We start from the raw sequence: 12,817 nt of genomic DNA on the forward strand, positions 1-12,817 counted from the left end.
ATTATATATGCTTTATTGCAATTTAATCAACAAATTAAAACTTCATTTCTTTCACTGCTCCTGCTTCTGTTTTTATTAGCCTCCACCAGCATCAGGGTACAGTATAATTATTAATGCTTCATTACATTAAACTAACCTGCAGTAGCCAGAAGAGCTTAAAGAAGGAAGCTTGTGGTGCTGTGCTGGTTTTGCAAGGCAAGAGCAGCAGCACACGTCACCTCATCCTGACCCTACATCACGGTTCACAGCTCCTGTTCCTGCTGATTTTCCGGCTCAAATGGGTGTCACTGTGCCATGAGCAGCATCACCAGGCCCTCTCAGCCTCTTTCCACCTGCCAGCTCATTGTAATTCCAGTTAAAGTCAGCAGGCAACATGTAGCACACAAAACAGGTAAATTCACACTCAAAGCAAAAATCATGTATTTATCATCTGCATCTGTTTGTAACTACTGTTCTGCATTAACTATGTGGCGCTATCTGAGGAAATCTGTTAAATAACATGCTGTGACATATGCTGTCCCAATGTCATTTTAACATTGTAACGAGCATTGCAAGAACAAGTATGTACAGCATCAATGCTTGTGCACATTTGGAGAATTACTGTATAGGACCTGGATGTGTGTGTGCACATGTGACGTTGTGCATATTGTGTTGCTGTAAATCATGTACACAAGCAGGCTGTGAGACAAATCCCCTCTCATCTTCTGTGATTTACTGAAATGAATGTTGTATATGGATATGGCACCAATCCTTAAGGTTGAAAGTGGCATGTTCAGATGGAAACTGGATTTTAAGCACGATGGTTCAGTCATTGCAAAGTTAAACCAGCTAAAAGTTTTCCTTTGGCCCTGAGAGACCGTTTCCACTCTTTCTGAAGGCAGGTTTCTTCTCCTGCTGCCACACAAACACTCGTTTTTAGCTGAGAAGATTGCCCTCATTATACACTATGATACATCACTGTTTCATTATGTTCCCTTTGTGAGAACAAAGCAACACCTGCTGACCTACACCCACTACACCTGCACCTACCTGAGCTTCTGCACATTACAGCCAAACGCAAACTTGCAGAGTTTCCAGTTTAATTGAGTGTGTAACTGCCTGAAAGACTCCATTTCACTGTGCCCAGCACCAGTAGATTGTAAGCCTCCTCTGAAGGACGGCGTGGGGCTGGATGACTGTGCGTGGGCACCTGTTTGCTGCTTACAGACCGTCATCATGAGGGGAGCAGCGCCAGGCTAAGTGGATGTGACTGCTCTGATTGCACTCCATGGGAAAGCGAGAAGAAATAGCCTACCTCTGATCACCAACGCGTCATATAATGTTTCAGCGGACGCCCCTCCCCCTGTCTCGTTTTTTCCCCTCACTCAACCTCTGCTTTGACTCACAGAGGCGGCTCACCACTGGCGCACGGACCGTGGAGGATACGGGCAGAAGATGGCTGACTTAGCCGGGCACTGTAAGCCCTCGGCGGCATCACCAGCGTCACTCGGGCCGCTGAAAAGCTGCAAGACACCCGCCGTCTGGCGACTGTAAACAGCTGCCGCTGCCTCTCTCACCCCCCTCCTCTCCCCTCCTCACCGCAAATATTGACAGAAGTATCACAGAGAAAACATGGCAGAGATGGAAAAAGAGGGCAGACCTCCGGAAAATAAAAGAAGCCGAAAACCAGCTCACCCGGTGAAAAGGGAAATAAATGAAGAGATGAAGGTAAAAGGGGGTCCGTGCCCAGCTGCATGAGATTACGCGTGGAAACAGAGTGGTTGTGAGGAGCGTGCATGTGTGTTGAAGCACTAACCAGGCGTTCTCAATGAAAATGTACAGCACAGTCAAGTGCAACTGGCTGCGTGATAGTCAAACTTTGATTTAGGTTTTTTTTTTTTTTTTTTTTTTTTTTTTAACCTAAGTTCTATTGTCATATCCACGCTGAACGCCAGCCTCAGCAGCGCAGCCTGCCAATACACCGCCTGCACAATGGATGCGGCAACCATTCACTGCTACTGTTGTACTAGTAAGTTTTGACTCAGTGGAGAACAACGTGTGCGATCCGGGTGCTTCATGTCATAATTTCACCGTCTGTGCGCCTGCTTTTCTCGGCTTATCCAGAGTTAATGGAAAATCCAGTGCGTCATTGAAGGCGTCAACAGTGTCTCTACTATTACTATTAATACTGTTACACTACGGCGCAACGGAGGGCGCCCGATGTGCATAATTAGTATAAATCAATGGGGGAACACTCGTATATCCACGATGCGTTTGCGGCTCCGTGTCGACCGTGTGGGTTTGCCTCTCAGTCGAGGTGTGTGTTTGGATTTATGTGTGTGTGTGTGTGTGTGTGTGTGTGTGTTGCCCAGCTGCCCAGAGAGTCGTGTGATCCAGATGTGCGTCTGTGAGCTTTACGCACTCGACAAGAGCACATTGTCTGCTGTGTCCGGCCTGCACGTTTCTATCCCAATATTCACTCACACCTTCTTTTATTCGTGTTTTTTTTTTTTTTTGTGTGCACATGTGATATTTGAGCCCTGGGCTCCGTGCGGTTCATTGTGGAGACAGAAAGTGTTCCTGACATTTGTGTGTGTGTGTGTGTGTGTGTGTGTGTGTGTGTGTGAGGCAGACTGTGTGTCCGCTTTGTCTTCATCTCGTCATTGTTTGTACACATTTGGCTGGAGACACATAAGCTCTTCGCGTGTCTGCTGTGATAGATGGATACGCAGGTGATCGCACCGACAATAATTGTGGAAATTGTGATTTTAGGCTGTCAGAGGAAAAGCGAGGGTGCTGGCTTTAAGCGAGTCCTGAAACAACCCCGGAATAAAGGCTTTTTGTATGTAGACCTCTCCAAAATCCCAGCCGCGTTCATGTTTCACTGCTTCTTCTCTGGTACTGTAACAGAGAATAAATAACGTGCAATTTATTGATGGTGGTGGTTGCTGGTGAGCTCAGCTGCCAAAGAAGCTTTTATTATTAGGCTGACACAGAGCAATAAGTAACAGTCAGTAAACTACAGTAATAGTGCATGATAATGTAGCCTATTAGTAATCTATTTTACAGACAACTCGGCTGTATTTCCCATATTTTCCTTGAATGTTCATTTAGTTGCAACAGATCTGCACCTTTTCAGACTGAATTCTTTGAGTTGTTCTTGCTTGTTTGGATTTTAGATTTAGATTTTTAACTGGAAATGTGCCCTGATAAAAATGAAAAATATTTCCCATGCATTTCTGTTTGTGAAGGAATATAACTATCCTCCTGCTGCCTGGTCCTGGTGACAGGAGGGAGGGATGCAGGAGGCTGGGGGTGTCAGGCAGGGTCTCTCCACACAGGAATTTAAACATGTCTTATCAAGGGCGTACTACAGGTACTGTGAGCAGAGCATTAAAATGGTAGAAATATTTCTGAGAGTCCTTAAGGCAAAGTGGTGTCTTGTTTTGAGATATTTCTATGTAATTTTTACTATTGTAACAAAAGGAAAATATCGAGGGAAACCTGCCATATATCTGCTTGGACTCATAATGTTAATCCTCTGATCATTTTTTATATTGACCAAGTAATTAAAGGATGTCAGCCTTGAGTCTGAAACAATGTTTTATTTGTAGGCTGTATTTTTTGCTCTTAGACATTAGATTGTGTGACATGGGTCATCAGTCAGGATTCAGTGAATTGACATTTCTTATAATATGCTTTGGTGAGCCGATAGTTAAACATCTCATTTGACGGAAGCAGGTTCATTTGTCATCAGTTTGATTTGTAACTGCAGTCCAGGAACTGCGATCAGTCAAGCGGTAGATCCCAGCTTTGAATTTGAAGGTGCACCTGGCCAAATTAAAATGTCAGGGACTTGTGAATTTTTTGATATATCATTTTAAAAAATGTAAACAAATAGGTTAGAGCAGATATAGTGTTGTGTTGATGGTGCATGGAAAGAACCACAGTCTCCTATGACAACTCCAGTATCTCCGTCAATACCAGGGGACGTTACTGAATGGAGCAGCAGATGTGGTTAAAGTGTCAAAACACTTTAACGGCCAAACAAGTTCAACAGTAGCTCATTATGCAACCTTGAGTTTTATCTCTCACTGTAACACACACACACACACACACACACACACACACAGGCTGTTGTCTGCAAAACTAATCCACCGATGGGTTACACCTGCGATTTAAAGCATGAAAATAGATGTTGCCTATGCCTCAATTCTGTGATTAATAACTGAAATCTGGTTTAAAACCACTTACCGGACATAACCCGTTTAGTGGATTAGATTAGATAACACAATGCAGGTGTTGCAGCAGTAAGCAAACAAAAAAAACATGACAATAAAAACAGTAAAAATAATATTATATAATTGTGCATAGTTCTAAAATAATGTCATGTAAAAATGACCTATGTTCTTCAACCCTTTTGATTATACTCATAAACCTCTTGTAAAAGGTAACTCTAAATTTTACAACCCAAAAGTAAAAATGAGTATTAGAGGCACAGAACCAAGGTTACGGAGCCGATGTGTCCCACGGGTGGGATGGTGTCTTTTAAGGGGTTCATAATTATGGATGTAACCAATGTGACATGAGGTTATTGCATGTGTGTATGTGATACAACACCAATCGTAAATCTGGATGCAGAGTTGCAGTTAATTAACACTATGCCAATAGTTTCATGATGGTACCCTCCCCTAGACCAGTAAATCCTGTAAGTGAAGTTTACTGTATTGATCTTCTGTAGAAAAGTCTCGGATTCCTCTTCAAGTGCTCTGAACAAAAAGATACTCAGTTCGTTCCCTTCTCTTCTTTTGATTCTCTCATCTTCAGTATGTCGGAGCAAAGCTGGAGGAAAAAAAAACACACAGACACACAATGTGCCCTTGTGAGGGATCATACTCCTCTGAAAAACCAAACAGTCTGACAGTGTTTCCTTCATCTGGCTGCTTAATGTGTGCCACGGTAAAATAAGCCCCAGTGAGTAATCAAGGAGAAGGAGGAGTGGGCCTGGAGAGGATAGGAGAAGCTGGAGAGTGGGGTAAGAAAGGAATGTATACAGTGCTGGGCTGGCTGAGCTGTAAAAATTGTAACCTGAGTGTCTGCACTGGATCAGATATCAAGAAAAGTAGAGGGAAATGAAAGCAGAGCAGAGGGAGAGGAGGAGAGAAGGAACAGAGGAGTGGAAAAGTGGAGAAGGAGAAGGAGGAGGAGGCAAAGGGAAACTTGGCGTGTGGATTCGGGAATTTTATCACGGTGTACTGTGACCTGCTCTGGTTTCTACCCACAAGGTATCCGGTTCCCTCCATCATCATTACCAAGCCCTACTGGCCATGTCGTAGAGGGAAACAAAGCAGAAGACTGTTGAGAAACAGATTTTAAATGTAATTTTTTCATTATCTGCTGCTGTAAGTATGGCAGAAAAAGTGCCAGCTTGTGAACTGTATCTGCGCTGAAGGTATCGTGAGCACATCATGAGTGTAGGCCACTACACCACTAATTACCCTGCAGCTTTAAATGTAAACTTACTAAAGGACCCGAGGCTCTGTAAAAACTGCAGTTTTGTCTTTAACTGTGGTTCTGACCGATCCTTAAGCGGATTATAACGGTAGTTTCCTGCTGATGGATTATTCTTCCTGACAGTGAACCATATCAGAGACCTAACCCATAGTGCACAGCAAAGGCAGCAGTAGAAACAGCACGGTTTAAAAGCTTATGGTGCTAAAAGCTCATCATACAGGTCATATACTCTAAATGCAGAGATGCCAGCTTATAAATTACACAACACTACAAACAGTGCACTGCAACACCGACACACTAGAAACACCTCTCAACACGCTGTGATGCAGTTCAACAGCAGCAGCGTTCAAATGACCTTCAAGTTGACTCAGACCCTCGCTGACATACTGTCAACTGCACATAATGAGCTTCATAACTGTAGGATTCATTACACTCTTGATGAATCAAAGTGCGTTGGATGAAGGCAGCACTCAGTGTTAGATGTGGCAAACTCCTCAACGTGGAGAGCAGGCTAATGCAGCATCTGCTTTGATATCTCTGTAGTTTTGCCTCCATTCCCTAAAACGCTAACTGAACCTTTAGCGGTTGATTTCAGAGCAATAAATCATTTAATTTAACACGGGACAAAGATATGTAAAGCTAGGAGCACTTTGAGGTATGTAGGTTTATTGATGTCTATTGAATTTACCCAAACAAACAGGACAAATGCATCAAGTGGTGTTTAGCTTCAGTAGTGGTCACACAATCCTATTAGCGGGTACAACAATAATAAGAAGGCAATAAAGGTGGACATGTGCTCGTCATTTATCCTGTGTAGAGCTGTGGGGATTTTAAAGCAGGATGTCTATATGTACCATTTTTCCTGAACAGTTTCTGCAGGACGACGATGATGATGATGAACACTAAAATGTAGAGTAGCACTTGCTGAAAAGTCAACAAATGTCTCAGTGATGCCCTATTCTAAGTTTGCTTAGATTCGTTACAATTAGCCAAGGCATTAGACCAAAACCCCAGAGTGCATTGAACTGAGCAAGGGTCTGTTTTATAGCTTATAGATTCAACTTTCATTTAGAAGAGGATGATTGTGTTATTTCCTCTTTCAAATGATGTATTCTCCCTTTAAAACTGCATTTAAAGTGGTTTAGGCCATTTCTTGACAGATTCGTTTATTACCACACACAGTCTCACAGTCCCAGCTGTGATCGTTATTTATTTAAGCAATTCACTTCTATTGCTGCTTCTAAACTGACCAAACAAGACTACACATGTAAAGTCTGCAGTGGCCCCTAAAGGCTACAGTATTCATTACAACTTGCAGTACTATTGGATGGAGCACCCAATATAGTGACGTTAATCCAATTCTTGGAGCCTTCTCATTAGTGGGGTTAAAGACTGTAAAGTTTATTCCAAGATTGATGTCAGAGGAAAGACCACAGTCTCATTAACATCGCAAGAGTTTATCCCCTTGAGGGAATGGATGTGCTCAGCAAATTTCACAGATTTACATTTTAGTCTGACAGAGGCACTAGAGGAAAGCTCACAGTGTTTAAAATGGAATGACTCCATTTACTTGGCAGAATGAATGAGCTCAATAAATGGCATGGTAATCTGTTCCTTCGATGTGGACTCATTAGATTGGATGTATTGAGTACATTAAGATATATAAGATTCATTCTCTGGGGACCTGGAATGTCCACTGCACACTTTGCAGTTTTGAAAGAACCAGGGCTGAGGTGTTGGTCAAGGGGAATTTTTGACTCTTCCTGAACAAAAGGTCAATTGCATCATTTGCAGTGAGCCTCTGGGAACTCCATTATTCATTCCCATGGAACCTGTCTAATATTTGTCCAGATCTTGTGCTTTGGACCACAGTCTTGCACAGACAGGCAGACCAACTGACCTCACCATCCCAAGGCCACACATTCCAGCAAAGATTGCTTTTTTGGAGCTTTTAATAAATAAAAATGTTATGTTGGCAGGTTCAGTCATGAACTGCAGTTCCAGCTGAAGCTCTTAAAAGGTGATAAACAGAGATTTAGTCTGTTGTAAACCAGATAAAAATGTTGTTGATCCAGTGTAACATGTAGACATCTGTAGCTGCCTCTTTGCCTCCAGTGCTTCTTCCTCCCCCCCAGCTCCTCCAGAGCCAAAGTTGGTGCTGCTGCTTTGATGAGCTGCCAACCAGGATTAGATTCTCCCATTAATAATACTCCCAGTTTCTCAAAGTAGTAGGGTGACATAGAGGACAGGATGGTAGGAAAGAAAAGGAGACACAGAGAGATGTGATGTTTTTGTCTCCGTGATCTGGTTATTTTACAGCTCCATCCGTTTTACTCAGGAGTACATTCAGACTGGGTTATGGTCCAACTCATCTGTTCAAAAGGAGGATTTTCTCCTTGATGACTTTTTCTTCTCAAGGTTTCATCCTTGCAGTTGGGATAATTGCTGCAGTTGTGCTTGCCAATTGGTGCGCTTTGAGTCTGTCTGAGCAGTGTCACTGTTTGATTGTTACAACGCAGGAGCCCATAAACCACACGCACTGTGACTCTATCAAAAAATGTGTGGAGAACTTTCGGCTTCTTTGTTTAAATAGCATGCATTTCATTAAAATGGATAATTTTATTGCTCATTTAAAAAAAAAGGAGTGCATCTGTGCCATGTGCCATGAAAACATGTACGCTGTGTGTCTCCAGAGGCAGCAGCACGGTTGTGTAAATAGCTGTCAGAACCTAACTCTAACTTATCTTAGGAAGTGGTGCTAAAACTGACTTCCAGAAACCTTCAGGCAGAGTGAGCACTGCTGTCACTCATCATTGTTCAAGCAGGAGTGTAATTACATCTGCAAGCATGAACTGTCTCCATTAACAGTCATCACTGCTTTAACTGCCATTAAAAAACCCTGAGAATACAAGTGTTTGGATTACACATTAATTACTGTCAATAACTGCTGTGAATATTTTCATAGTTGGATGCTGACACACATGTTTGCATGTTATGTGCTGAAATGTTCCTGCAGATGGTACGGATGGTGTTTCCCATCACTACAACGGGGTGCTTAGACCTAACCTATCATTAACTAGAACCGTGCCCCACATCTTTGTGCCACCTCTGCCCACGGACCACCCCACCACAGTGGTATTTCGTAACAGACAGATCAATAACTCTTGTCACTCTTCATTTATAATGCCTTACCAGCATTTAGACTAAGTCCCCCTCTGTAAAATACTTAGAAACAGTAGGAGAGTGCTGATGAAGCACAGAAAAATCTGTCTCTGTCACTCCAATACAGTGTCACAGTGTTTCAAATATGCAAAGAGATACTGTGTATGTGTGTGTGTGTGTGTGTGTGGACCTATTCCCACTTGTATATTCCTTACTATAATATCACTGTAAGCAATACCCAAACTGCTTTGTGTTGGTCCTCTCTTAATTGAATTTGTATCAAATAATTGAGTCAGTGGACCAAGCTGTTGTCTGCACACGGTAGACACAGACAGGTCCACAAAACCCTACTGAGTCAGCACATACATGTATGAGGAACCATTCAAGCTGTTTCTTTCCTTCCTTTTTTAAAGACACATGGGGCTTTTTTTTTTTTTGGTGAAAATTCTCCAGATAACACCATCCTACCTCCACTGAGAAGCTTGTACATTTGCTTTATTTGCTCCAATGAAATTCCAGTTTCAGAGTTGGTCGTTTTCCATCTACGGTAAATCACAAATGGGTATTTCCAGCACTGAATGAACTGAAGCCGGACTCACTAAAACTTAGAAGTCACCAAACTTTAAACTTACTATAGATGTTTATAGATGTCTTTTCTTCCAGTTTCCTTTCTGCCAACGTGTCTTATTACTGAACCACTCCTGATCACTCCAGCTTTAACATATTGAATGGTAAATGACATTTAGCTGTTTGATGTAGTGACCGATGACTGACTGATGCTGCTGTGATGAGGTTATGTACAGGGTCAACTGGGATTGAAATCTGGAATCGACCAATATCAACATGAGGTGGGTCGTCTCCATGGAAACATGCTGTACAGGACACGATTGTGCTTCTACTTGCAAACCTGTAATATTCAACAAACTGTTGATATGCACTAATTTTTCCCTTATCTAAAACTGAATCAGTCCATATTTAAAGTGTTTCTTGTTAAGACAAAAAGAAACACCAGTGATATTTGGGAAAAGTCATTTGATGGAGCATTGATGACCAGTTTTTCTTCAAGGCTGATAGTTTAGTGACCTCTGACTAATACTTTATTGCACAGACTAAATAATGAGAGCTGATTCATCCTCAGTCAGTGCTGTGGTTTGTTTCCAGAAGGAACATTTGCATCTGTGTTTTACAGTCAAATGATAACTGAAACATTTACCATAGTTTAGGGTTCAGTGAATAGACACTTCTGGGAATGTTCCAGCTGAGTGGTGTATGCTGATAATGGGCTCTGTGCATAAGCAAGGTTATGGTTTTGTTTTGAATACAGTGTTTACTGACGGTGTTGTGAAAGGCTGTAATGGAGGAAATACTTTCACCTGCATACACTTTTTAGTTATTTTTGCATATGTGCAGCAGCTATCTGCATAGCATACCTGTGAGGCAGGAGGATGTTGGGATTTAATTGCCTTGCTTAAAGTGAATTTAGTGATGCTTTGTCACAGGACAGGACATATGCTTTTCCTGACTGTGAATGTTATTTACTGCTCAGTGGTTATTGTAATGCTAATCTTCTATCTTCTATTCTAACTGTTGTAAAGAAAGCAAATATGTTTATTTCCAATATGTCAGACTGGTCCTTTAATAATGAAAAAGTGTGTGTGTCAGCCTGGATGTGGAAATGTGTGTAAGTGCACATTGGGAATATTTTCATTTAGTTATATAGTGCATGAAATACATCTGTCATGTTACATTAGTGAAAACAAAATACAATGTGTTCTGTACGTTAAGAGGTTTTAAGAGTTAAGGCCCACTGAGAACAACTATAATACCATAAAACAATAGATCAGTATAAATAAATGAAATATTTCCATTCTCACAAAACAATATTATAATGCAGCTCAACAACAGCCCTAACACAACAAATTCCTAGAATCCTTAGCAGGTAGTTGAGTTTCTCGTCTTTAGATTAAATAAACAGAGAAATCAGTGGTCCCCTTGGTCTGTTTAAGCCCTGTGCCGTGTTACTATTCAATATAACATTTCCAGCCAATGAGCAGAGCTGTAAGAAAGACAGAAGCTTTACTGTGTTGTGCTCAGTCTTACCGTATTGTGTTAAGTTCTCTATGCTGACTAGTGTGCTCTGATAGGGTTCCCATTTTCTTGATTACACTCTGATAAGATCCTCCTTTTTATTATGCTCTGATAGGGGATATTAGTTCTGCTGGATGCACATGGTGGCATTTGGACAGGAGCTGGTCCCAATTAGGTTGACCTGTGCTTTTGAACAAGACCTGATGGGAAAACCTACATCATAGTTTTCTCCAACCAAAGCTTTACATTTTCAATAGAATTGCAATATCTCTGCTTAATTAGTAGAAAAAATGTGCCACTGTGGACAAATCTAAGGAAACAGTCTTAAAGTCAAGGTCTCAGGAGAAGCACAACAAATGAAACACAAAATGTTGCATTTTCTTTTATAACACATAACCTTAAATCTCATTTATCTTCCTCCTTTTCCAAATCTTAACATGCCGGCTTAGGTAGCATTTATACTTCATGTAAAACCATAAAAAACGGCACAGATTACAGTACTTGCCTTTAATTTGCTGTCATTTATGTATTACAGGTACAGGTCATATTGCAAAATTAAAAAAAATTGTGTTTCATTCTGAGTGATTCCTGTTTTTAGACCTTTGTTCTGCATCTCACCAGCCATCTGTTTGTGTTGCAGAGTTTTGCAGAGAACACCATGAATGAGCTGCTGGGCTGGTATGGCTACGACAAGGTGGAGCTGAGAGACTCTGACAACCTGGACATAGGGGAGACCCCACAGCACATCTCTGTCCTGAAAGGTACACAACTCTAACACACAGTACGGCACTTTGATGCTACTTCTTTTTTTATTTAAAGCACCATACAGTAAAATTGAGGGCATGTATTTTACACCTGCCTGGCCTGCTTCATTAACCATCTAGTAATCATGTGCTATTGTACATAAGAAGACTAATGGAAATATTAACTGCTCATAAATAGGTGATTAAACATGGCTAATGCATGTTGTCATATGTTGACACATTACTGTGACACCTCTTGGTGATTGTGATAAAGGCCCTGATTACTGTGAGAGATGGGGTCCCATATGAATCATTTCAGTGTTAAAACGGTTTTGGTTATTTGACACTGAAGTTGTCTGAATCCTTGTTTTTGTCATTGCTTCTCTCACAAGAGGACAGGGTTCATTTGGAGAATGGAGAACAATTTGTAACTTGTTTTTGAGTGCTTAACTGTTCTGTTTTCTGTTGGATAGATAGCACGCAGTGCGTTTACTAGAGATTTAGGAACAGTGAGAGTGAACTGAAACACTGAAAATATGGCTGTGCAATTAAAAACAATCAGCTGAAAGGTGCTAAAACGCTCTACAGAGCTGAGGTGATCTGGATTGTTAGTTGCTAATTCCTTGTAGGAATGAATCTTTCTCATTACATGTAGTAATTATCATACAGTTATTGATTAGTGCACTTATAAACTTATTTTCTCTGTATTTAATCTCATAGAGAAACATTTTAAAGGGTTTTAAACATAACTTTGTCCAAGCTCTCTAGACAGACACGCTTCATTGCCTCCTGTGTAGTTAAATGTGACCAACCGGGTCAAATTGTAGGCATCCTACGTTCTTAAGTTATGGCAGGAGTACATCAACATCTCATCAGTTGTTCAGTAATGCTTTATTTTGCTCAAATTTCTCCCAACTAGGAAACTCTTTGCCAAAAATCCCAGCTTCAACAGAGAGCAGCGATGGATCTCCTGATCGAGCCAACAGCTCACAGTCTTTGCCAGCCTCCAGGAACGGTGTCACAGAGCTGTCCACCACTCCGTCCACCTCCATGCCCAGCACCAAGGAACATGGCAACCTGCCCATCATAGTCCCAATGATCCCCCCGCCACTGATCAAGCCCCCTGCCGGTAGGGAGCACTACTATTTTGGGAATTCACAAGACACAAGTGGATTAATTAAAAAGCAGTCTAGACTTATATGTCCTCGTTTGTCAAGGACATCACTTAAACATGATGACTGCCAGCAAAACACAGTAACAAAATGTGTCTAAATGGCAAACCAGCCCACACCCAGAGTCATTGTATAAAGTGTGTAACTGTTTTAGCCTTA

General features: G+C 41.5%; 1 protein-coding gene across 1 annotated transcript in view; it reads left to right on the forward strand.

Annotated features, from left to right (window-relative positions):
• Positions 1-1,399: 1,399 nt before the first annotated feature.
• sobpa (sine oculis binding protein homolog (Drosophila) a) overlaps positions 1,400-12,817 on the forward strand; it is a 37,382-nt gene continuing 25,964 nt past the window's right edge. The window contains exons 1-3 of the mRNA XM_026310789.1: positions 1,400-1,707; positions 11,384-11,504; positions 12,406-12,615. Coding sequence (XP_026166574.1) covers positions 1,612-1,707; positions 11,384-11,504; positions 12,406-12,615 — 427 coding nt within the window. The 5' untranslated portion in view covers positions 1,400-1,611. The remainder of the gene's footprint in view (positions 1,708-11,383; positions 11,505-12,405; positions 12,616-12,817) is intronic.

Source organism: Mastacembelus armatus, chromosome 22 (assembly GCF_900324485.2).
Source record: "Mastacembelus armatus chromosome 22, fMasArm1.2, whole genome shotgun sequence".
Classification (NCBI taxonomy): Eukaryota; Metazoa; Chordata; class Actinopteri; order Synbranchiformes; family Mastacembelidae; genus Mastacembelus; species Mastacembelus armatus.